The sequence below is a fragment of the Cetorhinus maximus genome, chromosome 15 (genome assembly GCF_964194155.1).
Source record: "Cetorhinus maximus chromosome 15, sCetMax3.hap1.1, whole genome shotgun sequence".
Classification (NCBI taxonomy): Eukaryota; Metazoa; Chordata; class Chondrichthyes; order Lamniformes; family Cetorhinidae; genus Cetorhinus; species Cetorhinus maximus.
In genome coordinates this window covers 61,568,398-61,592,707 of record NC_135893.1, presented here as the reverse complement: position 1 = coordinate 61,592,707, position 24,310 = coordinate 61,568,398, and the positions used below count along the sequence as shown (strand labels likewise).

The window sequence follows — 24,310 nt, the reverse complement described above, 5'->3', positions numbered from 1 at the left end:
TTGAAATGCAAGGTTAAATGAAATCTTAAAAATGTAAACAGTCATGCTCATAATAATTGTTATGTTGATGTTCATATTCCAGCTCAATCTTAGATATGGAAATCCCACCCACATCAGGAAGTACTCCTGCAGTCCAGCAAATCAGCCAATGGCAATCAGACGATAAAAATTGAATGGTGGGTCATCCCAATGTAGTCTCATCCCAACAAACAGCAAGTAATGGCTGGTAGTATTGTCTGCTGCCACCTCACTGGAGAACAAAAAGTAGTCCATAAAAAAAAGGGCAATTTACCATTGATTCCGCTCCTTTCCACCAGGAAGACCTTTAGTACAACAGACTCCCACAATATTGATTGGAAATGGCTTTCATTCATTATTAATTAATACAGGGAGAATATAAAACTCATCCATAGAGCAAAAAAGAGTACCACTAAATCCTCATTTCGTTCTCCTGCTGGCCTTCAATTTTAAATCTGTTAGTGACATACAGCCTCCTCAGAAAAAACTGGATTGATTTCCTTTGTTTAACCCCTTGAAATCACTCTCTGAAAACTTGTTCAGAAAACTCGCTCAACTCTATCAGCCTTTCCAACATATTTGGTGGTTTTGTCATTCATTCCACTCCAGACTTGTCTCTTAACTATCAAAACTGGCGCAAATCCAAGACATAAGACATGCACCAGGAGCTGGCTGACACGTCAAGCATAATCTCTCACCAATAACATGAACATGGTTAAAAGCATCAAATAAACAATCACAGAATGAGGCCATTCAGACCATCATGTCCATGCCAGTTCTCTGCAAGAGCAACTCTCCTAGTCCCACTCTCCATCCTTTTCCCCATAGCCTTGCAATTATTTTTTCTCACATGGGTCAGTAGTCTGTGCTTTCATTTCAGTTTACTATCCAATACAGCCATTCTTGGGTCATTCATTGCCTTTAATTACCATCAGAACAATATCTCTAGATAATACTTCAAGGATGCACATTAATGCTAAAAGGTTAATAAAGGAAAAAGTGGGACCTATCAGAGATGAAGATGGAAACTTGTGTGTAGATGCAGAGACTGTGGTTTTGAATGAATATTTTGTCTCCATGTTTACAAAGGAAAGGGAGGATGTAGCTATAGTAGTCCAGGAGGGACACTGCGAGATATTGGACGGGATAGTCATAAAGAGAGAGGAAGTACTCAAAGGGTTGAAATCCTTGAAAGTTGATAAGTCACCAGGGCCAGATGGATTGTTTCCGAGGCTGCTGAAGGAAGTCAGGGAGGAGATAGCAGATGCTCTGAGGATGATTTTCCAATCTTCACTAGATACAGGGGAGGTACCGGAGGACTGGAGAAATACAAACCTAGTTCCATTGTTTAAAAAGGGATCAAAGGAAATTCCAAACAATTATAGGCCAATTAGTCTTACATCGATGGTGAGCAAATTAGTAGAATCAATCCTGAGAGATAGGATTAACTGTCATGTGGAAAGGCATGGACTAGTCAGGGATGGTCAGCATGGATTTGTTAAAGGAAGGTCTTGCCTCACAAATTTGATTGAATTCTTTGAGGAAGTGACAAGAAGGGTTGATGAAGGTAGTGCAGTGGATGTTGTGTACATGGATTTTAGCAAGGCATTTGACAAGGTCCCACATGGCAGATTGGTCAGGAAAGTAAAAGCCCATGGGATTCAGGGTAATATGGCAAACTGGATAAAAGGCTGGCTGTGCAACAGGAAACAAAGGGTAATGGTCGATGGATGCCCTTGCGAATGGAAAGTTGTCTCAAGTGGTGTTCCACAGGGATTGGAGTTGGGACCATTGCTGTTTGTGTTATATATTAACGATTTGGACGTGAACGTGGGGGGCACGATTGGGAAATTTGCAGATGACACAAAGATTGACTGAGTAGTGGATAGTGTAGAGGATAGCCATAATGTCCAAAATGATATAGATGGGTTGGTGGAGTGGGCGGTAAAGTAGCAGATGGATTTTAACATAGAGAAGTGTGAGGTCATACATTTAGGGAGGTCAAACAGTTACAGGGATTACAAAATAAATGGGAATATACTAAGAGGGGTAGATGAAGTGAGAGATCTTGGCGTACAAGTACACAGGTTCCTGAAGGCAGCAGTTCAAGTAGACAAGGTTGTAAAGAAGGCATATGGAATACTCTCCTTCACTGGCAGAGATATAGAATATAAAAATAAGGATATAATGTTGGAATTGTATAAAACACTGGTGAGGCAACAACTGGAGTATTGTGTGCAGTTCTGGTCACCACATTACAGGAAGGACGTAATAGCTCTGGAGAGAGTGCAGAGGAGGTTTACAAGAATGTTGCCAGGGTTAGAAAAGTGTAGCTACAAGGAGAGATTGGATAGGCTGGGGTTATTCTCCTTAGAACAAAGCTGAGAGGTGACTTGATTGAAGTGTACAAAATTATGAGGGGAATAGATAGAGTGGACGGGATAAAATTGTTTTCCTTGATGGAGAATTCTAGAACCAGGGGACATAGATTCAAGATAAGTGGCAGAAGGTGTAGCGGGGACATGAAAAAGAACTTTTTTACGCAGAGGGTAGTGGGTGTCTGGAATTCGCTGCCTAAGTTGGTGGTAGAGCAGAAACTTTAAACTCTTTTAAAAAGTACCTGGATCTGCAACTAAAGTGCTGTAAGCTACAGGGCTATGGGCCGGGTGCAGGAAGGTGGGATTAGAAAGGGCACCTGGTGTCCTCGGGCTGGCATGGACAAGATGGGCCGAATGGCCTCCTTCTGTGTTATAACTTTTCTATGGTTCTATGATGTATTTCAGTGCATTTAAGTGAACTTCTGACATCTCCCATAAGGGAAGGCAGTGGCCTAGTGGTAATGTCATGAGACTAGGAATCCAGAGGCCAAGGCTAATGCTTTAGAGACATAGATTTGAATCCCGCCACGGCAGCTGGTAGAATTTAAATTCAGTTAACTAATCCGGAATTAAAAGCTAATCTAACGGTGACCACGAAACCATTTGATTGTCGTAAAAACACATCTGGTTCACTAATGTCCTTACTTGGGCTGGCCTACATAAGGCTCCAGACCCACAGCCATGTGGTAGACTTTTAAATGGCACAGAAAGCCACTCGGTTATCAAAAAACTATGAAGTCTAGAAGGAATGAAACTGGACGGACCACCTGGCAGGGACCTAGGCACTGGAAACGACAACAGCACACACAGCCCTGTCGACCATGCAAAGTCCTTGTTACTAACAACTGGGGGTTTGTGCTAAAATTTGGAGAGCTGTCCCACAGACTAGTCAAGCTACAGCCTTACATAGTCATACCTCATGGGCAATGTCCCAGACACCACCATACCATTCCTGGGTATGTCTTATCCCACTGACAGGGCAGGCTACCAGAGGTGTTGGCACAGTGGGATACAATTGAGAGAGTTGCCCTGGGAGTCCTCAACATCGACTCTGGACCCCACGAAGTTTCATGGCATTGGATCAAACATGGACAAGGAAACCTCCTGCTGGTTACCACCTACCATCCCCCCTCAGCAGATGAATCAGTACTCCTCCATGTTGAAAACCACTTGGAGAAAGCACTGAGGGTGGCAACAGCACAGATGTACTCTGGGTGTGGGACCTCAATGTCCATCACTAAGTGTGGCTTGGTAGAACCATTAGTGACCGAGCTGGCTGAGTTCTAAAGGACATAGCTGCTAAACTGGATCTGCGGCAGGTGGTGAGGGATCCAACAACAGGGGAAAACCTACTTGACCTCGTCCTCACCCATCTACCTGTCACAGATGCATCTGTCCATGACAGTATTGGTAGGAGTGGCCACCACACAGTCCTTGTGCAGACAAAGTCTAGTCTTCACATCGAGGATACCCTCCATCCTCCATCATGTTGTGTGGCACTATGCTAAATGGGGTAGATTCAGAATATACCTAGCAACTCAAAACTGGACATCCATGGGCAGCAAAATTGTATACAAACACAAACTGTAACCTCATGGCCTAGCATATCCCACACTCCACCATTACCATCAAGCCATGGGATCAACCCTGGTTCAATCAAGAGCACAGAAGAACATGCCAGGAGCAGCACCAGGCATCAACCAGGTGAAGCAACAACACAGGACTACCTGCATACCAAATAGCGAAAGCAGCATGCAATAGACAGAGCTAAGCAATCCCACAACCAATGGATCAGATCGAAGCTCTGCAGTCCTACCACATCCAGTCGTGAATGATGGTGGACAATTAAACAACTCACTGGAGGAGGAGGTTCCAAAAATATCCCCATCCTCAATGATGGGGGACCCAAGTACATCAGTGCAAAAGAAGAGGCTGAAACACTTTCAGCCATCTTTAACTAGGAGTGCCGAATGGATGATCCATCTTGCCCTCCTCCCATGGTCTCCTGGATTACAGATGCCAGTCTTCAGTCAATTCGATTTACTCCATGTGATATCAACAAACAGCTGAAGATGCTGGATATTGCAAAGGCTATGGGCCCTGACAATATTCCAACAATAGTACTGAAGACTTGTGCTCCAGACTTGCCGCATCCCTAGCCAAGCTGTTCCAGTACAGCTACAACACTGGCATCTGCTCGGCTATGTGAAAAATTGCCCAGGTATGTCCTGTACACAAAAAGCAGGACAAATCCAATCCGGCCAATTACCGCCCCATCAGTCTACTCCTGATCATCAGTGAAGTAATAGAAGGGGTCCATCAACAGTGCTATCAAGCAGCACTTGCTTAACAATAGCCTGCTCACTGATATTCAGTTTGGGTTCCGCCAGGGACACTATGCTCCTGATCTCATTTCAGCCTTGGTTTAAGCATGGACAAAAGAGCTGAACTCCAGAGGTAAGGTGAGAGTGACTGCCTTGACATCAAGGCAGCATTTGACCAAGTGTGGCATCAAAGAGCCTTAGCAAAACTGTAGTCAATGGGAATCAGGAGGAAAACTCTCCGCTGGTTGAAGTCATACCTAGCACAAAGGAAGACGGTTGTGGTTGTTGGATCTTCAGGGTAGTGTCTTAGACCCAACCATCTTCAGCTGTTTCAATGACCTTCCCTCCATCATAAGATCAGAAGTGGGGCTGTTCTTGAGTAATTGCACAATATTCAGCAGCATTCATGACTCCTCGGATACTGAAGCAGTCTGTGTTCATACGCAGTAAGACCTGGACAATATTCAGGCTTTGGGTGGTTGAGTGGCAAGTAACTTTCGCGCCACACAGTGGCAGGCAATGGCCATCTCCAACAAGAGAGAATCTAACCATTGGCCCTTGACATTCAATGGCATTACCATCGCTGAATCCCCACTATCAACATCTGGGGCGTTACCATTGACCAGAAACTGAACTGGACTAGCCATGTAAATATTGTGGCTACAAGCGCAGGTCAGGGGCTTGGAATTCTGCGGAGAGTAACCCACCTCCTGACTATCCAAAGTCAGCCCACCATCTATAATGCGCAAGTCAGGAGCGTGATGGAATACTCTCCACTTGGCTGCAGCTCCAAAAACACTCAAGAAGCTCAACACAATTCGGGACAAAGCAGCCCGCTTGAATGATACCCCATCCACCACCTGCAACATTCACTCCCTCTACCACCGATGCACAGTGGCAGCAATGTGTACCATCTATAAGATGCATTACAGGAACTCACCAAGGCTCCTTAACATCTTCCAAATCCAAGACCGCTACCAGCTTGAAGGACATGGGCAGCAGACACATGGGAACATCACCACCTACAAGTTTCCCTCCAAGTCACATAGCAGCTGGCCTTGGAACTATATCGCCATTCCTTCACTGTCGCTGGGTCAAAATCCTGGAACTCCCTTCCTGACAGTACCCCGGGTGTTCCTACAACGCATGGACTGCAGCAGTTCAAGAAGGCAGCATACCATAACCTTCTCGAAGGCAATTAGGGAATGAGCAATAAATGCTGGCTTAGCCAGCTATGCCCACATCCCATTAATGAATTTTTTAAAATGCTCCCATTTCATAACAATGTAAGGAACCAGTGAAAACATGGCTGGTCCAAAACTATTACACTACTGAAAACTGTGCCAACCTTACAGTACAAAAGAATCATTCAATATTGTTTACATTTTCTTTCCATTCATCTTTTCCCTTGCTATTGAGAGCCAGCCTGAGAGAAACAGTGCCGGGGACCAACAGGTAGAAACTGCAGTGGGGAATCAGCAGAAGATAATGAGTCAACCTGAGGAAAATAGTGCCACAAATCAAAAAGTAAAAGTGGCAGAGAGGAATGAGTGGGAGACAGAGCCCGAAGCGAAAACAGTGCCAGAGACCAAAAACATAAAGCTGGTAGTTAGTCAGATCCAAAATCTGTCTGTAAAAAACAGGGCCCTGTGTATTAATATATGTAGCTTCCAGTACATGCAAATGCACCACACTGCCAGCCCAACTAACAATCTTAAATTGGTTTCAGCGTAATACTTAACACACTGAGAATTATTTAGCAAATGTTGTCCAATCACAGAATCACTTTTAATGTTGGACACTGTGTTTGAGTTTTGCAAGCACGGGCTGGTTGGGTACGGTCATTATGTTACCCATTGCGAACAATGGAAGGGATATACTGTTTGGTACGATCCGCCAGTCGTTGGGACATACAGCCTACATAGCTCGCATCACACTGGCACTGAAATTCATATACCATATTACTCATTTGTGTGATGGGCAGGACGTCTTTTTGACTTGATGGCAGCATCCTGTTAGAGGCAAATATCACTCGTGTTGCTACTGCATAGTAACAGTGTGAAACAGCTAGCTTCAACTGTTGCTCAAATTTTTGAGATACCATGCCCTTCTAGGGTAATCCGAGATAGACTGGGCACTTTTCAGGGCCGAAAGTGATGGCCTTAGGCCCTTTCATGAGTTTGCGCAATATACAGCGCAAAATGATCTGATCAGGGTAGCCATTATCTCGCAGGATGCCTCTGACGCACCCTATTTCAGCATCAAGCTTGCATGGTGAGCAAATGGCTCGGGCCCTATTTATGAGGTTGCCAGTAAGACCAATCTTATAGCGCGTGGAACTGTAAAAATCCCAGTGCATATGTTGACCAATGAAGGTAGGCTTATGGTAGATGGTGGTAGAAAACCCCCTAGCAGATTTCTCAACTATTATGTCAAGGAAGGGGAGTTGATTTGACTGTTCCATTTCAAAGATGAATTTGAGTGCAGGATGGAGTCCATTAAGACCTGTAATGTTTCACAGTTAACTGCCAGTCATCATCAACTGGTGCACTCTCCATGGCAACGCCTCTACCAATCAGAGTCCACTTGCCAACCAATCAGCACTCTCTTCTCATACAGTATACATTTTTGTTCCCTTTGCACTTGGTATTCTTGCAAATTGTCCTGATGAGTGCAAGACAGAAAGCTTTTTTCAGCAAACTTATTCGCTAGCTGTGGCGCCCTGTGAGGGTATCTCCAGCAGTCTATGCAGACAGAGTAAATTGTCATTTTGCTTGTATGGTATAAAAACAGCAGCAAATTAAGTATTCCTATAGTGCAAGATGCCATAGACAATTAATGGGGTACTTTCACATAACCAAGTGCACTATGGGAAAGCAAGCCCTAAATTACACTAGCACTGCATCACCTAGGTAAAAAATTATGGTTTCACATGAAGCTTCTTTCCAAATTTCAGAAGATTTCATAATCATTGCAGGAAAGCAGCTGAGCAGCTGCCAGTCCTCACCAATAGCCATCAAAAAGTCACTAAAAATGCACAAGGACAATTCACGGTGACTCTTGATTCAATTTTCAACAAGGCAAATAATGCTGATCTGTGTGTCTACTTAGTAAGTTTCTCTAGAAGGAAGTTCTTTGTTCCGAATGTTTTAATGTCTCTCATGATTGTGACCAACCAACATGAAGACTGTCAGTTATTATCAGATCAAGGAAGAAGTATAAATATTGCAACTTGATAATTAAATTGTGGTTCTAGGCAGCTTGTAAATAGGGGTATCACATAAAGCATACTTTACACCATGGTTCAACACAGCCTCCAGTTTGGTATATCATTACAATACAAGTTAGCATTAAATTATACATGATTTAGCAAACTTGACATCCGAATTGTTCAGAAGACAAAATCTCACATAGGACAAACTTCAATAATCTAATGCTGCATCTTCTTTACAGAACTGCCATTAGTATCAGCTCTGACTACAGTGGCGGTGGGTGCATTGCAACTAACATGACATTGCTCTCGCCATCAAGAGATAAGTTCCCTAAGCTGCTGCAGTTAACAGAGCCTAATGATATCTGACCATCAGCAAACCTTTCCTGCTCAGTATATTAATATCAGCCAGAAATGTTTTTTCTTGCTGGCTTAGCAGTATTAAAGCCTGTAATTACGACTTGCAAGCACATGCTTGTCCAAGCCTTTATTACCTCCAGACTCAAATATTCCAATGCTCTCCTGGCTTGCATATCATCTTTCACCTTCTGAAAGCTTAAGTTCATCCAAAATACTACTGCACACATCTTTACCGTCATCAAGGTCCATCCATTCAACAGCCCTGTGCTAGCTGACCTACACTGGCTTCTGGTGCAACAGCATCTTGACTTCAAAATCGTCATCCTTATTTTCAAATCCCTTCACGGCCTCACCCCTCCCTATCTCTGTAACCACCTTCAGTCCGATACTCCTCAATATCTGTGTTCCTCCAATCTTGACTTCTTGTGCATCCTCAATTTTCATAGCTTCACCATGGGCAGCTATGCCTTTCGCTGCCTAGGCCTCAAACTCTGGAATTAACCTCCCTAAATCTCGTCACCTCTCTAACCTACTCCTTTCACACCCTCCTAAAACCACTCTCTTTCACCAAGCTTTCGAGCACTCAACTCAATGCGTGGTTTGGTCATTTTTTTTTGATATCACTCCAGAGAAGCAGCTTGGGACATTTTGCTATTTTAAAGGCAGAATAAAAATAAGTTGCTACTATTGTTATGAGGTTTGTGATGCTACTGGATTAGGAGTGTCAGCATATTTCAAGTAGAAGCAATTCTGCAGTATATGCTCAACATAATGGTTTAAACTGTTTCAAGCCTGTCATTTTTCATACAAGGAAGCTCTCTTTCCCATTCCATCCTTCCCTCACAAGTAATATTAAACCATGAAGATGTGAAATGCTGAATGCCAGCCAGCCAATTACAAGCTTTTTGTTTTTCTTTGCAATTTTCCTCTCCTGAAACCGACTCCTATAAAGTACAGTTCCATATACAAGGATTTTCACTCTAGTGCCTCAACAAAGTGGCCACTATTCACATGTGAGCTCCAACAATTAATGTGTTACAGGGGGTGCACATCTACACTTCCAGCAGAGACTACAAGAAATGATCGGGAGTGGGAATCTTGGCTGATTTCTTGCTCCCTGATCCAGAGGCATTGAGACTAATTGTGGATACCCTAGCAGTCCCCAGGCTGCAAGCAGTCAAGTCAGCATAAATCGGACATTATAGCTGGCACATCCTAACGTGCATTGTTCTGCAACAGTGTTAATCCACAAAGAGGAAACCAGTCACGACAACTGAAAAAAATCCTGCATCTCAACTGTCTCTCAAATGAGCCTTTAAAACTTGGTTTCTCAGTTGAATTTAAGAGAGTCCACACCATTACTTTAAGAGCAGCAGCAGATTTCTTCTTAGTGCCCTGGCCAAAATTTTTTCCTCATTCAATATCTAAAAACAAATTATCTGATAATTTTCACTGTTGTTTGTGGGAGCCTGCTGTCCGCAAACTGCCTGCCACATTTCTTACATTACAAGAGTAACTATGCTTTAAAAGTACTTAATAAGCTGCAAAGCACACTGCAACATTGTACAGTTGTGAAAGACACTATATAAATACAAGTCTTTCTTTAATATATGGCAGGGGAGCTTATAATGTTATATTCACTAAAGAAAATCACTGATTTTGTTTCAGTGACCTTTTCAGAGGAATGAATGTGACAGAAATGTCAGCCTTAAGAATGGAACCTACATTACTGCAACCTCAAATATGGAATATTTTGTGTTTATTGAATGATGTGGTTTTAACTAATATGCAGCCTCACCTGGTACTTCAGATTCAAGCTGTGTTATAATGCTGCAATCAGCCTCCTGTTTCATCTCAACTAAACTCATGTGCTTAAAGCTCTGAAATACCCCCGGGCCATAAATTCATCCTCATTTGCTCAACATTTACTATTTATCACTCTGTACCACATTAACCTTGGAGAAGCAAAATGCCAATATTTAGTTCTTTTGTAAATGTTGCCACAATGATACAAATGAGGGCAAAAACAAAGTTTTAGGATTTACTGACTTAATTTAAATTTTTTAAAGAGTTGAAAAAATATCAGATTTTCTATTTTGGGCATTTCTTTCTTAATCCGGGGTAAGTGAATACCTCCACAGTGTAAATGCAATGCCTAATGCACCTTCTGACCCATACACATAAGCAAAGTGTCAGTATCAATCTCAGCTATGTGTTAAGTCAGCTGATACCAGCCAAGGTGTTAGTCGGTTCATCACAATAAGCCTCAATGTCCTGAAGAAGTGTCATACATTTGGAATACTGTGTATAGTTTTGGTCCCCTTGTTTAAGAAAGGGTATAATTGCACTAAGTTTGACAGCATCTGTGGAGGCAAGAAACAGAGTTAACGTTTCAAGTCCATATGACTCTTCTTCAAAGTTGAAATGTTAACTCTGTTTCTCTCTCCACAGATGCTGCAAGACCTGTTGTGTTTTTCCAGCATTTTCTGTTTTTGTTTCAGACTTCCAGCATCCGCAGTATTTTGCCTTTCAGCTTCAATGTCCCTAGGCCAGACAAAAGTAAATAAACTATTCAGCTAGGGTCTAGTCATAAATTTACATAGTATTTACACAGAAATGGGACACTCAGTCCAACAGGTCAATGACAACTTAAGTGCTCCTCACACTCCATCTCACCATATCAACATATCCTTTTTCCTTTCTCCCTCACAGAAGAGCATAATAAGAAATAGGAACTGGAGTAGACTATTGGTCCTTTGAACCTGCTCCCCCATTCAATAAGGTCATGGCTGATCCTCGAGCTCAAATCTACCTTTCTTTACCAGCAACATTGTTCACAGGAATTAGAAACCAAGACAGAGCTTTTCTTTATCAGGAGAGTTTAACAACTTTGTTCAGTCTCATAGATCTCCTCCCACACACCCAGTGTCCCAACTATCTCCTATATATATGTGCTCAAAGTACTTAATAAACAATGCTCTTCACCTGTGTATCCTAACAATATAATTAACACACCATCAACACCCATATCCCTTAATTCTCTTAGCACCAAAAATCTATCACTTCTTTCTTAAAGATGCTCCATGACTGAACATCAACAGCTCTCTAGGGTAGAGAATTCCAAAGATTCACAGCACACTTTGAGTGAAGCAATTTCTTCTCATCTCAATATAAAAGCAAAAAACTGCAGATGCTGGAAATCCAAAACAAAAACAAAAACAAAAATAAAATTACCTGGAAAAGCTGAGCAGGTCTGACAGCATCTGCGGAGAGGAACACAGTTAACATTTCAAGTCCGTATGACTCTTCAACACAAGAGTCTCAAAACGGCCGACACATTATTCTGACACTGTGACCCCATCTTTTAGATTCCCGGGGAAATATTTTCTCAACACCTACCCTGTCAAGCTGCTGAGCATTTTGGGAGTTTCAATTAGATCACCTCTCATTTTTCTAAACTCCAGGGAAAACAGTCCTAATCTGCTCAATCTCTCATGAAATAATCCTTTCATCGCAGGAACTAATGGAGTGAACCTCTATTTCACTCCCTCTAGCACAAATATATCCATCCTCACTTAAGGAGACCAAAATAAAGGTGTGGCCTCACCAATGCCCTGTATAATTGTAGTAAGGCTTTGTTACTCTTAGCCTCCAATCGCCCGCTAACAAAAGCTAACTTTTTTCCTAATTTTGACTTCCTAATTGCTTGCTGCACCTGCATGTTAACTTTCTGTGATTCATGTGCAGGGATACCCGGGTCCCTCTGAATGTAAACATTTCCCAATCACCCACCATTTAAAAATACTTCTTACTTTTCTTACCAAAATAGATAGTTTCACACTCCATATTGTAGTCTATCTGCCATGTTCTTGACTGCTCACCCACCTGACCAGAGATAGTTAAGTCCCCATTTTCAGTTGCTCCGTATTAAGTCGTTCTGCTTTAACATCTGACAGTTAACAGGGCCCATAATTGCATTTAGTGTCACGAATTTTGTTGTAAAGTTGTTTCTTACCAGGTCTAACGTAGGACTGCATGATCCAATTGGCACCATTTTTGAGCAGCTTCTGCCTCTCCCTGACCCTCCCTCTCAATGCTGCCCCTCCAATTCACGGTCAGTGTTGCTTCCTGACCCTACTTCTCATCGCCTCTCATCTCCAGCTCACAACTTACCTCCTATAAGTCAAAGCTGCTCCTTCTGCATCTCACCACTCATCTCAAGCCCTTGCTCACAGAGAGGGTTCGAGAAAGGGGAGCGGCAAGCAGGAGAGGTGGGGAATGGGAGGTTTGGTGAGAGGAAGAGTTTGCAGTGACCAGGAGAGTCAGGGAGTAGCAGAGGCCATGAAACAGAAGGGTGGCAGCAAGATGAAGGATCAGAGAGCAGCAGAGGCCACGAACAGGAGAGTTGGCAGTGAGAGGGATGGGCAAAGGCTGCAAACTGGAGGGTTGACAGCAAGAGGGGAGGTCAGGGGACTGCAGAGGCCAGCGAGAGTAAGGGTCTGCAGAGACCAGGAGGGTCAAGGACCGAGTTGTGGGGTAAGAAGGGGGTTCAGCGAGCAGAATCGGCAACCAGCAGGAGGTAATTAGAAAGTTAGTATATTTCTTTTATATTTTTAAATTTATTTCATTTTACAAGTTATTTCAGTTACCAATATAGGAATTTAGCAATGTAAAGTATTTCAACTAACAGGAATGTTTTAATGTTTTCCTGATGAGAAAGATCCGACAGAACTTAACTATAGCTTTTACATTGGTTTTAATGGGAAAATTGGACTTGCTTAAAGTTAATTGATTTAAAGTTGCACTTTTCAGGAGCTCAACTACAACCTTAAGTGAGGACTTACTGTACTCAGCAGCCTCTTTGCATCATCTTCACTATTCACGTTCCCACTTAACTTTGCAACATCAGTAAAATTGGATACATTATCTTAGGTCCTCTCATCTAAGTTGTTAATATAAACTGTAAATAGTTGTGGCCCAGGTGCTGATACTTGCAGTACCCCACTGGTTACAGGCTGCACATCGAAAAATACTCCATTTGCTGTGACTCCATTTTATTTCCATGAACCAATCCTCACTCCATGCTGATATATTATTCCCAATTCCATGTGTCATAACTTAACATAACTCCCCTTGTGTGGCACCTTATTGAATGCTTTTTGATAATCCAAGTACATTACATCTACTGGTTCCTGTTTATCCATCTTAGTTACATCCTCAAAAAGCTCGAACAGGTTTGTCAAAAATAATTTCCCTTTCATAAATCCGTGTTGACCCTGCTTAATCATTTTATGACTTTATAAATGCCCTGCTACCATGTTCCTAATAATAGATTTTTGCATTTTGCCTATTACTGATAGCCGATCGTTCCTCGTTTTCTGTCTTCCTCCTTTCTTAAATGGCAGGTTATGTTTGCTATCTTCCAATCCTTGGGAACTGTTCTCGAATCTGAGGAACTCAAAGATAAAAACCAATGCATCCAATATCTCTGCAGATACCTCTTCTAAAACCCCAAGATGAAAGTTGTCAGGTCAAGAGTATTTGTCACCACTAATCCCGTTAATGTTTGCAGTACTATTTCTTTAACTGATCACTTTCAAGTTCCTTATACTCGCTCGATCCTTGGTTCCCCATTTTTCCACAATGTTTTTTGTATACCTACTGTGAAAACAGATACAAAGTATTTGTTTATAACACTGTTCAGGAATTATCAGTTTTTCATGTCCACTGTCTTTATACAGCCTAGTCTTTGTTGGCTCAACTTTGTGGAAAAATCCGCAACAGAATTTGAAGAAGCACTTGTTGCAAGAGCAGCTTTATAGTCATTGGTCCCTTTGTGTTCTTTTATAGATATCCTGTCTCCACTCGAAATTCAAAAATACTGACTGGCATACTGAACATAATTCAGATGCTTCTTTTCTGGTTGAGCGTAAATATAGAAAATCCTTTTGTTGCTGGTTGTTAAAACAGCAATTACACTTTTTTTTCACAATGCCATTTTCACTTGACACAAAATCTCAAATCTTGAATGTGTTCTACGTCAGAAGCTATTCAGTCAGTGTTGTAGCTATGGCAACAGCAATAGTGCTGTATTATGTTTCAGCTAACAGTAATAACTATAGAAACATTCTGGGTATTTCACTCTAATGCAATTATTTAGATATTCAACAGTCACTTTTATCCAAAGCAACTCATAGCACATATACTGTGCTGTACCTCAATTTTGCATTAAATGTATTCCACCATGAGAAATTAAAGGTTATAGAATATTTAAGGCCTAGTTTAATGAACTGCGAACTCTTCCTGGACACTGTGGCTCATCTGGAGACTGCCTCTGGAACGCATGGATGTACAGTCACCCTACTTTAAATACTTTTTCATCTCAGATGGTTTACTTACAAATGTAGGACCACTCTTTAAAAAAATGCAACTTGAGCAGTGTTGTAAGGCCTGCGATCTCAGCTTACCCGGGGGATATAAACAAGCTGCCCCCAATAATACCCTTGCCCAGCCTAATCCAGCAGACTCTGAGATTGCTGTACCATCACTTGATCCTCTGTTTGGCCAGGCGCCAAACAGGTATCATCCCAGGGTCCATGTGGGCGCACAGGTCGATGTGTATAAGGCTACTGATCAATGTGGTCATGCTGAGTCCTTGGTAGGGCTCTCCATAACAGCGGGTGACAGGGTCCAGAGGAGGCCCAAGGGTGCCACACTCAGGTAGTCCCGGCCGTGCGAGGGCGAGCGACAAACTTCCAGCAGGCAATGACCACCAGCCCGGTACTGAACACTTGAATCACTTATCTAGCTTCCCCTTCGATGTGTGTATACTATTTGCTTCAATTGTTCCACATGGCAGCAAGTTCGACATTCTCAGCACTTCCTTGATAAATAGGTTTCTCCTGAATTCCTTATTTGATGACTAATTATCTTATAGTTGTGACCCTCAAGTTCCAGTTCCCTGCAAGTGGAAACATCTTCTCCACATCTATCCCTTTGAACCCCTATGTAATTTTCATGACCTCCAGTGATTCCTGCCAAAAACTCACAGGTACAATGTCAGGTAAGATTTGGATGGGGTCAGCCTCAATGCCCCCTCATTGTTGAATAGCTTTCTCAATATTCAATGTTCAGGCCCATACATATGGAATAGCCACTTGGGACAGCTGATTCAGATAGGCTTGGCAGCACTATCTTCAGTAGTGGAATGTAGAATATCATCAAATTTAACAACAAAAAAGGTGTTAGAAATGTGAAATTTGCTTGTTGAAAGAGTGATAGATATCGCTTTAAATGCAGAAATGCAACAAATTTTACTTTCTGCATTACTGTCATCATACTCTGTCACTTCTCAGCTTGTGCTGGGATTCAATACTCTACAATACATTTTGGCTGGTGGGAAGGTTAATTTGAAAATTGCACCACATTTATGCTGAAGTGATTTATGTCTTGATGGTGGCATATGTGCACTCAATTAGTTAATTGGAAGTTTGACAAAGTTGAGACATTAAATGCCATATGTTCAGCCTCCAGCTGCAGAAACAATTTCTGACCTTCGAACCTGACTTTATGTACAGTATATTGAAGTAGATATAGCATACTACCAATCGTCTTCCTTTCATATTTTGGAGGTCACAAGTTCAAAAAAAGACCTATCTAGCACTCTGCTCTATCAGCCTCAATTAACCGTACTTTGAGCAAAGTTATGTCAGTGCAACACCTTGCAGTACCAAAAAAGCAACACATGCCGAAAATTCTCAAGTCAGACAGCATCTGTAGAGAGAGGAAAGTAGGTTAACGTTTCTGGTCAATGACCTTTCATCCTAACCTTGTAGAATCAGCATATTGCACCAAACAAGAATGCAGGGACAAGGCGGCAGAGCATATTGGGATAACCACTTCCTGGTATGATTCAGTTGCCTCTCCCCAAGTTTTCCAGCTACCAATCCAGCTGTGGTGTAGTGAGGACACTCCAAGTGAACAGCAGGATAAGCAGACAGTCCACTGTTGGATACCTCTAAGTGACAAGCTGACAATCACCTTGATAGTGCCAATGCAAGAAACTTGACTGCTTAGTCTCAAGAGACAAGTAGCATAGCAAGTTTTGTGGATAAAGAACGGAAGGCGTGGGAAAGAATAAATGGAGGGTGGCAAATGTAACCTAACTATTCAAAAAGGGAGGGAGGGAGCAAACAGCGAACTACAGACCAGTTAGCCTAACATCATTAGTAGGGAAAATGCTAGAGTCTATTATAAAGGACGTAATAACAGGACACTGGGATTAGACAAAGTCAACATGGATTTATGAAAGGGAAATCACGTTTGACAAACATACTGGAGTTTTTTTGAATATGTAACAAGCAGAATAGATAAAGGAAAACCAGCAGATGTGGTGTATTTGGATTTTTAGCAAGTTTTTGATAAAGAGGTTAGTGTGTAAAATTAAACCACATGAGGCTGATGGTAATATATTGGCATGGGTTGAGAATTGGTTAGCAGACAGGGAACAGAGAGTAGGAATAAATGGGTCTTTTTTGGAGTAGCAGGCAGTGACTAGTGGGGTACCGCATGGATTAGTGCTTGGGCCCCAGCTGTTCACAATGTATATCAATGATTTGGATGAGGGAACCAAATGTAATATTTTCAAGTTTGCTGATGACACGAAACTGAGTGGGAATGTGAGTGGTAAGGAGGGTGTTAAGAGGCTTCAAGGACAGGTTGAGTGAGTGGGCAAATACATGGCAGATGCAGTATAATGTGGATAAGTGTGAAGTTATCCACTTCGGTAGGAAAAACAGGATGGCAGAATATTATTTAAATGGTGATAGATTGGGAAATGTTGATGTCCAAAGGAACCTGGGTGTCCTTGTACACCAACCACTGAAAGTAAGCATGCAGGTGCAGGAAGCAGTTATGAAGGCAAATGGTATGTTGGTCTTCATTGCCAGAGGACTGAGTACAGAAGCAAGGCTGTCTTACTGCAGCTGTACAGAGTCTTGGTGAGATGACACCTGGAGTAATATGTGCAGTTTTGGTCTCCTTACCTAAGAAGGAATATACTTGCCATAGAGGGAGTGCAGTAAAGGTTCACCAGACCGATTCCTGGGATAGCAGAATTGTCGTATGGGGAGAGATGAGGCCGACTAGGCCTGTATTCATTGGAGTTTAGAAGAATGAGAGGGGATCTCATTGAAATGTATAAAATGCTGACAGGGATGAGCAGACTGGATGCAGGGATGATGTTTCCACTGGCTGGGGGGTCTAGAACAAGGGGTCACAGTCTCAGGATATGGGGTAGACTATTTAGGACTGAGATGAAGAGAAGCGTCTTCACTCAGAGGGTGGTGAACCTATGGAATTTTCTATCACAGAAGGCTGTGGAGGCCAAGTCACTGAATATATTTAAGGAGGAAATAGGTGGATTTCTGGACTTAAAGGCGTCGAGAGGTATGGGGAGAGAGCGGGAGTATGGCGTTGAGTTAGAGGATCAGCCATGATCATACTGAATGGTGGAGCAGGCTCAAAGGACCGAATGACTTACTCCTACTCCTGTTTTCTATGTTTCTATGATACACATTCTTACATTAAAAAATGTGAAAGCATTCAGCCCATCATCTAAAGGTTGGATATTTTTAAATTCATTCTCGAAATGTAGGTGTGATTGGCAAGCCAAGGGTTCATTGACTATCCCTCATTACCCGAAGGTGTTGTTAAGCACCTATTTGTACCACTGCAATCTGAGATTTTTTTTCAATTATTCATTCATGGAATTTGAACGCACTTGTTGGCCATCCCTTTTTCTTTTTGTACGGCTAGGAAAGCAGTTATAGTTCGACATCGAGGTTAACAATCCATTCAACTGCTTCAGCAGATGCAGTATAAATGGTTTTGATTCCAACATGAATGGATCGCTCAGGGCCGAAGTTTATTATGTGAACGATGCACTGATTTGGATGACCTCAGTCACAATTGGAGCTATTCCTCATATTACACTTGTAAAGTAAATGACAGATCTTCATTGGCCCGTCATCAAGTGGTTGAAGGTTGTCCAGATTTTCTGTGGAAGGCTGAAGAACCTGGGACTCCACCACTCGGGTCAGTTACCAGGTTGCAGTTGATGATGTTTGCAGTTAACCAGGAGGTGTGCCATTAAGAGGCGGGACTGTCCTCAGTTTGTAGGATATGCAGGATTTCAGATGAGTGCCTGAGCTTATTCTTTTGAGGTCCTATGTCAATGGGAACGCTTTGTAAGCTGTCAGCTAGTGGTGTTCTTTGAAGAGGATGTTTTCCCTGTGGACGTCGGGAGTTTCAATGTATGCTAGCAGACGAAGCCAACCAAGCTGCGTTGGTCTTGATATTCCAGAAATAAACCTCATGACCTCCCAATGTTGGGAATCTACCACGTTTGTATGGCAGGTCCTGAGCCAGCTTTAAGCAGCAGTACTCTGCTGTACGGTAGAGGAAGGTGAGTGAGGCAGTGTGTAGTAATTGGTACCTGCCAGTTTCCGTGTGAGGTGCACTCTCGTCTTGGCTCTGGAGGTATTGCTGGTAGGTCAATGTACAGTCAAGAATGATGGCAAGGTATTTCGCATTGGGTCATGGGTGAGTGGTTGGTCACAGAGCTGGAATCTCAGAATCACAGCATTTTAATGGCATAGAAGGAGGTCATTCAGCCCATCATGTCTGCATCAGCTCTCCAAATGAGCATTATGGCCTAGGGCCCATTGCCCTGCCTTTTCCCCGTACCCCTGTACATTGTTTCTATTCAAATAATCATTTAATGCCTTCTTGAATGCCTCAATTGAACCTGCTTCCACCACACTTCCAGGCAGTGCATTCCAGACCTGAACCACTTGTTGTGTGAAAAAGCTTTTTCTTACGTCACATTTGCTTCTTTTGCAAATCACTTTAAATCTGTGGCCTCTCATAAGAACTAGGAGCAGGAGTAGGCAATTCAGCCCCTCGAGGCTACCCCGCCATTCAATACGATCATGGCTGATCTCATTTCGGCCTCAACTCCAATTTCCCGCCCTCTCCCCATAACCTTTCAACCCGTTACTAATTAAAAATCTGTCTATCTCCTCCTTAAACTTACTCAGCGTCCCGGCATCCACTGCACTCTGAGATAGTGAATTTCACAGATTCACGTCCCTTTGGGAAAAGTAATTCCTCCTCATCTCTGATTTAAATCTACCACCTCTTAGCCTAAAACTATGGCCCCTCATTCTAGAATGCCCCACAAGGAGAAACATCCGCTCCACATCTACTTTGTCTATCCCCTTTAGCATCTTATATACCCCAATTAGATCTCCTCTCATCCTTCTAAACTCTAGCTAGTATAGGCCTAAACTGCTCAATCTCTCCTCATAAGACAAGCCCCGCACCTCTGGAATCAATCTAGTGAACCTCCTCTGAACAGCCTCCAGTGCAACTACATCCTTCCTCAAGTAAGGGGACCAAAACTGTGCACAGTATTCCAGGTGCGGTCTCACCAATGCCTTGTACAGTTGCAACAATGCTTCGCTATTTTTATACTCTATTCTTTTAGCAATAAATGCCAAAATTCCATTTGCCTTCCTTATTACCTGCTGTACCTGTATACTAGCTTTCAGCGATTCATGCACGAGGACACCCAGATCCCTCTGCACTGAAGCATTCTGAAGTTTCTCTCCATTTAAATAATAAGTCGCCTTTTTAATCTTCCGACCAAAATAGATAACTTCACACTTATCCACATTAAACTTCATCTGCCAGATTTTGGCCCATTCACCTAACCTGCCCACATCCATTTGTAAATTTCTTATTTCTTCATTGCAACTTACTTTCCCACCTATTTTGGTGTCAGCTGCAAATTTAACTATAGTACCTTCTATCCCTGAATCCAAGTCATTAATATAGATTGTAAATAGTTGGGGCCCAAGGACCGAATCCTGTGGCACCCCACTAGTTACAGCTTGCCATCCAGAAATTCTTGATCCTTTTAAGAGCAGTAACAGCTTCTCCCTATCTACTTATGATTTTGAACATCTCTATCAAATCTCCTCTTATCCTTCTTCTCTCCAAGGAGAACAGTCCCAATCTCTTCATCTATACTCATAGCTGAAGTTTCTCATCCCTGGAATCATTCTTGTAAATCTTGGACATGAAGTTAACCCCTGGCCTTCGAGTTGTTCAGGGAAAAGCTGAAATGACAGTCTTTGCAGCATTTGGTCGAAGTCTCCATTTTCAGAAATAGTCTTCCAAAGAACATAGATTTTGAGCAAGTGGATAAGACAGCAACCTTCATATGGTCCTCCTGTTGAAGCGAATTTTCCAACTTGAAATACTGCGAATTAACGCTGTCAAGGCAGCGACCAAGCCCTGGCCACCGGACTCCTGGTCCAAGCAGTCCACGGTGATGAGGTGCCTTCTTGAACTGCTGCAGTCCACCTGGTATAAGTACACCCATAGAGCTGTTAGGAAGGGAGTTCTGGGATTTTGACCCAGTAACAATGACCTATTTCAAGGTTAGGATTCTGTATGACTGGAGGGGAGCTTGAAGGTTATGATGTTCCAATACATTGTTGCTATTTTCCTTCAAAGACCATGGAGTGGTCACTGCACCATTACAGTATGCATAAAATCACTTTGATTAAGACCAGCATGGAAAATTAGTATAAATCCAAATTCAAGAGTTGAGTCCGATTACAGAATGAAGAGACAGACTTCACACAGAAGGAGTCTCATGTTCATTTTGCTTTAAACTTCCCCTACCTGGCAAAAACTAAGAGGGACGAACATTTACAATGGAGCGGGGGTCATACATACTCTTTGACCACTTACACTTTAAAACTGTAGGCAGAAAGGACACCTGCAGAGTCTTCTTCAAATATGCAGATCGGTCTGCAATGGTATTGTCAAGACACAGTCCGTTATTTTAACCAGAAGTCTGAGTGGGGACAGCAGTGATGGCTTCCCTTCCAGGGAGCTGGGTCAAACTGAATCAAGGACCACTAGGGTAAATTAAAATTTTTGTTTCAGGCTTCCTTGTGGACCAGGAGAGATAAGATCACTCCCACTCTGAATTGTAGCTAGTTGCTCTCCAATCCATTTACCTGATTGCTCAGACCATCCCCACGAGTCCCTAGCAGTGGCCTGCTGCCACCCAAAAAAAACTGCTCCTGGAATATTATTGGAGGGGAACAAAATGTAATGGAATATTCCCTGTCATCATCGTAATTTCAATGTCATCAATTAATGTCCGAAATAGTAAATGGTGATCTGTTTAAATATCTGGTGTAGGTTTTAAAAAGGATTGAAAAATTCATGAAGCAAGAGGCAGAATCTCCTCTGCATCCCCTCCAGTGCAATTATATCCTTCCTATAAATGGCAACCAGAACTGCACACTGTACTCCAGCTGTGGCCTCACCAAGGTTCTATACAACTCCACTCTCATAACCTCCCTACTTTTGTAATCTATGCCTCGATTGTTAAAGGCAAGTGTCCCATATGCCTTTTTCACCACCCCACTAACATGCCCCTCCGCCTTCAGAGGTCTACGGACACACACGCCAAGGTCCCTTTGTTCTTCAGGACTTCCTAGTGTCATGCCGTTCATTGAATACTTCCTTGTCAAATTACTCCTTCCAAAGTGTATCACCTCACTTTTCAAGGTTAAATTCCATCTGCCACTTGTCTGCCCATTTGACCATCCCATCTATATCTTCCCGTAGCCCAAGACACTCAACCTCACTGTTAACCACCTGGCCAAGCTTTGTGTCATCTGTACACATCATCATCTCAGTTCATCATTCAATGCTTTTGCTGATTGCATCTCATGCATACACATAATTTCAGAGACCACTATAAACATAACAACCTTTAATGCACTTCAGCTTTGACAGAAAGCCCAGTTAAAATGACAAATAACTTCTGAAACTCTGATTAAGAAGTCACAATGCTTAAACAAACCAGACCCCTGTGGAACACTTAATCCAAACATGTATTTTTGCTGAATTGCCCTTTAATTTACCTATCTTTAAACTGTACCATCTACACAATTATTAGTAAGCTCCAGTTAGTGTCTCGTGCCTGAAAACTCCTGATTACAGACACTTTTTTCAAGCCCTCAGAGGTAACCATGATATTGTATGGTAATGGCAATGTGAAGGGGGTCAGTGGCTTTTGGACAGCACTCACCAACCAACTGGAAGGTACTGTCAAAATGCTTTTGACCATCAGTTCTGGAAAAATTAAACACCTGAAAAAAGTCATCAAAAATACAAGGAAAGAATAGGATAATTAAATTTTAGTGCTGCTAACTATGGTGGGTGAACTAGAGTTCAGGTACCTCCTTTAATAAAATGTAAGGATTTTATGAAACCACGCAGAATAAACTTCTCCTTCATTGGCACCTTCTTAACAAAGCATAAGTTTAAATGGTAATTAGTGTAATTATAACTCACCCCGAAAAATGTGTAATTTTTTATCATCCATTTGCTGTAATACAGTTTTGCAGGATTGTATCAAAATGCAAGATTGATTTGGACGAAGCAAATCATTCAGCCCGCTGGATCTCATTTTTGCGGAATATCAACCCTACTATCTTCCCATGGCAAGATGCGGTCACAACTATTCCACCTGGCAACCCATTCTGTTGACTGCCGTCTGTGTAAAGCTATATCTCTCAATACCCATTCAAAACTCAAACTTCACAACAAACGAGTTTAATAATCAAAATGGTTTGCTATTAAGTCAGTACTGCAATCTTTTAAGTGCATTATTGACTTGAAAAACACTTGGCCAACCTGCACAAAGAGAAAACAATTATGCATCATTTTTTCCATATCACATGTAAAAACATAATTGCATTGCGACAATTTATTACATGGAATTTTACAGCACAGAGACAGGCCATTCAGCCCAACTGTCTATGCACCACACAAGTTTCCTACCACCTTATTTTGTCTCACCCTATCAACATACTTTTCTTTTCCTTCCTCCTTCAAATATTTTTTTAACTTCCCTTAAATGCATCCGTCCAATTGCTTAACTATTCTCTATAGTTGAATATGTGATCCTTATTCTCACCATGCTCAAGTAAATAAGTTTCTCCTGAATTACTTACTGGATTTATTAATGACTAATAATGCTATTAAGATTATATACTGTATAACTTACACTCTGCACAAGTTCCACAGATCTCTCTTTGATGGCCCTGTTTCTACGATTATTTGGGATATGCAAATGCTGCTTCCTAATGTGATCTCCATGGAATTTTAATGCAGGTGTATATTTTTGAAAGCTTTTTCACGAAGGCTATGATTCGTTAAGCAAATTCCAAATATCTGGAATCTCATCCATTCCAACAAATTGTCCAATTTGTGTCAGATGAGCCAGTAGTTGCTTACCTCCAGCTCAGAAATATGGGCATGTAGTTCCTGAGCCATATCCTCCGCTTCACGAACCCTTCGGTTCAGCTGTGGTGAATAACTGGTGGCCAATTCATTGTCGTAAGAATCCAAAATGCCTTTCATCCCATCACGAGCCTGCAACACAAACATAGATTACCAGATTTAAAATTCTGCTTTTCTTCCTTAGGTTCTCAAATAAGATATGTATGATGAGAAATGCTTGGCTGCATAAAATGACTTGGGAGAATAAGGCTTGCCTTTTAACTAAATAGGGCTCAAATTTTCAACTTCTTTACATCCGCTTTCTTAATTGTCCTTGCAACCAAATAAAAAAAAGACTTGCATTTATATGGCACCTTTCATGACCAGAGGACTTTACAGCTAATGAAGCAAGTGGACACAGTTGTAATGTAGGAAACACAACAGCCAACTTGCAGCACAACAAGCTTCCACAAAGAGCAACATGATAATGACCAGATAATCTGTTTCTATGATGTTGATTGAAAGATAAGTATTGGCCAGGACAGCAGGGATAACTCTCCTGCTCTTCAAAATAGTGCCATGGGATATTTTACATCCACCTGGCACCTCCGACAGTGCCGCACTCCCTCAGTACTGCAATGGAG

General features: G+C 42.1%; 1 protein-coding gene across 3 annotated transcripts in view; it reads right to left on the bottom strand.

The window, feature by feature from the left end:
* The window catches only part of mad1l1 (mitotic arrest deficient 1 like 1), a 1,010,048-nt gene that overhangs the window by 671,013 nt on the left and 314,725 nt on the right, over positions 1 to 24,310 (bottom strand). For all 3 annotated transcript variants that reach the window (XM_078558544.1, XM_078558545.1, XM_078558546.1), the window contains exon 12: positions 23,682 to 23,819. In XM_078558544.1, coding sequence (XP_078414670.1) covers positions 23,682 to 23,819 — 138 coding nt within the window. The remainder of the gene's footprint in view (positions 1 to 23,681; positions 23,820 to 24,310) is intronic.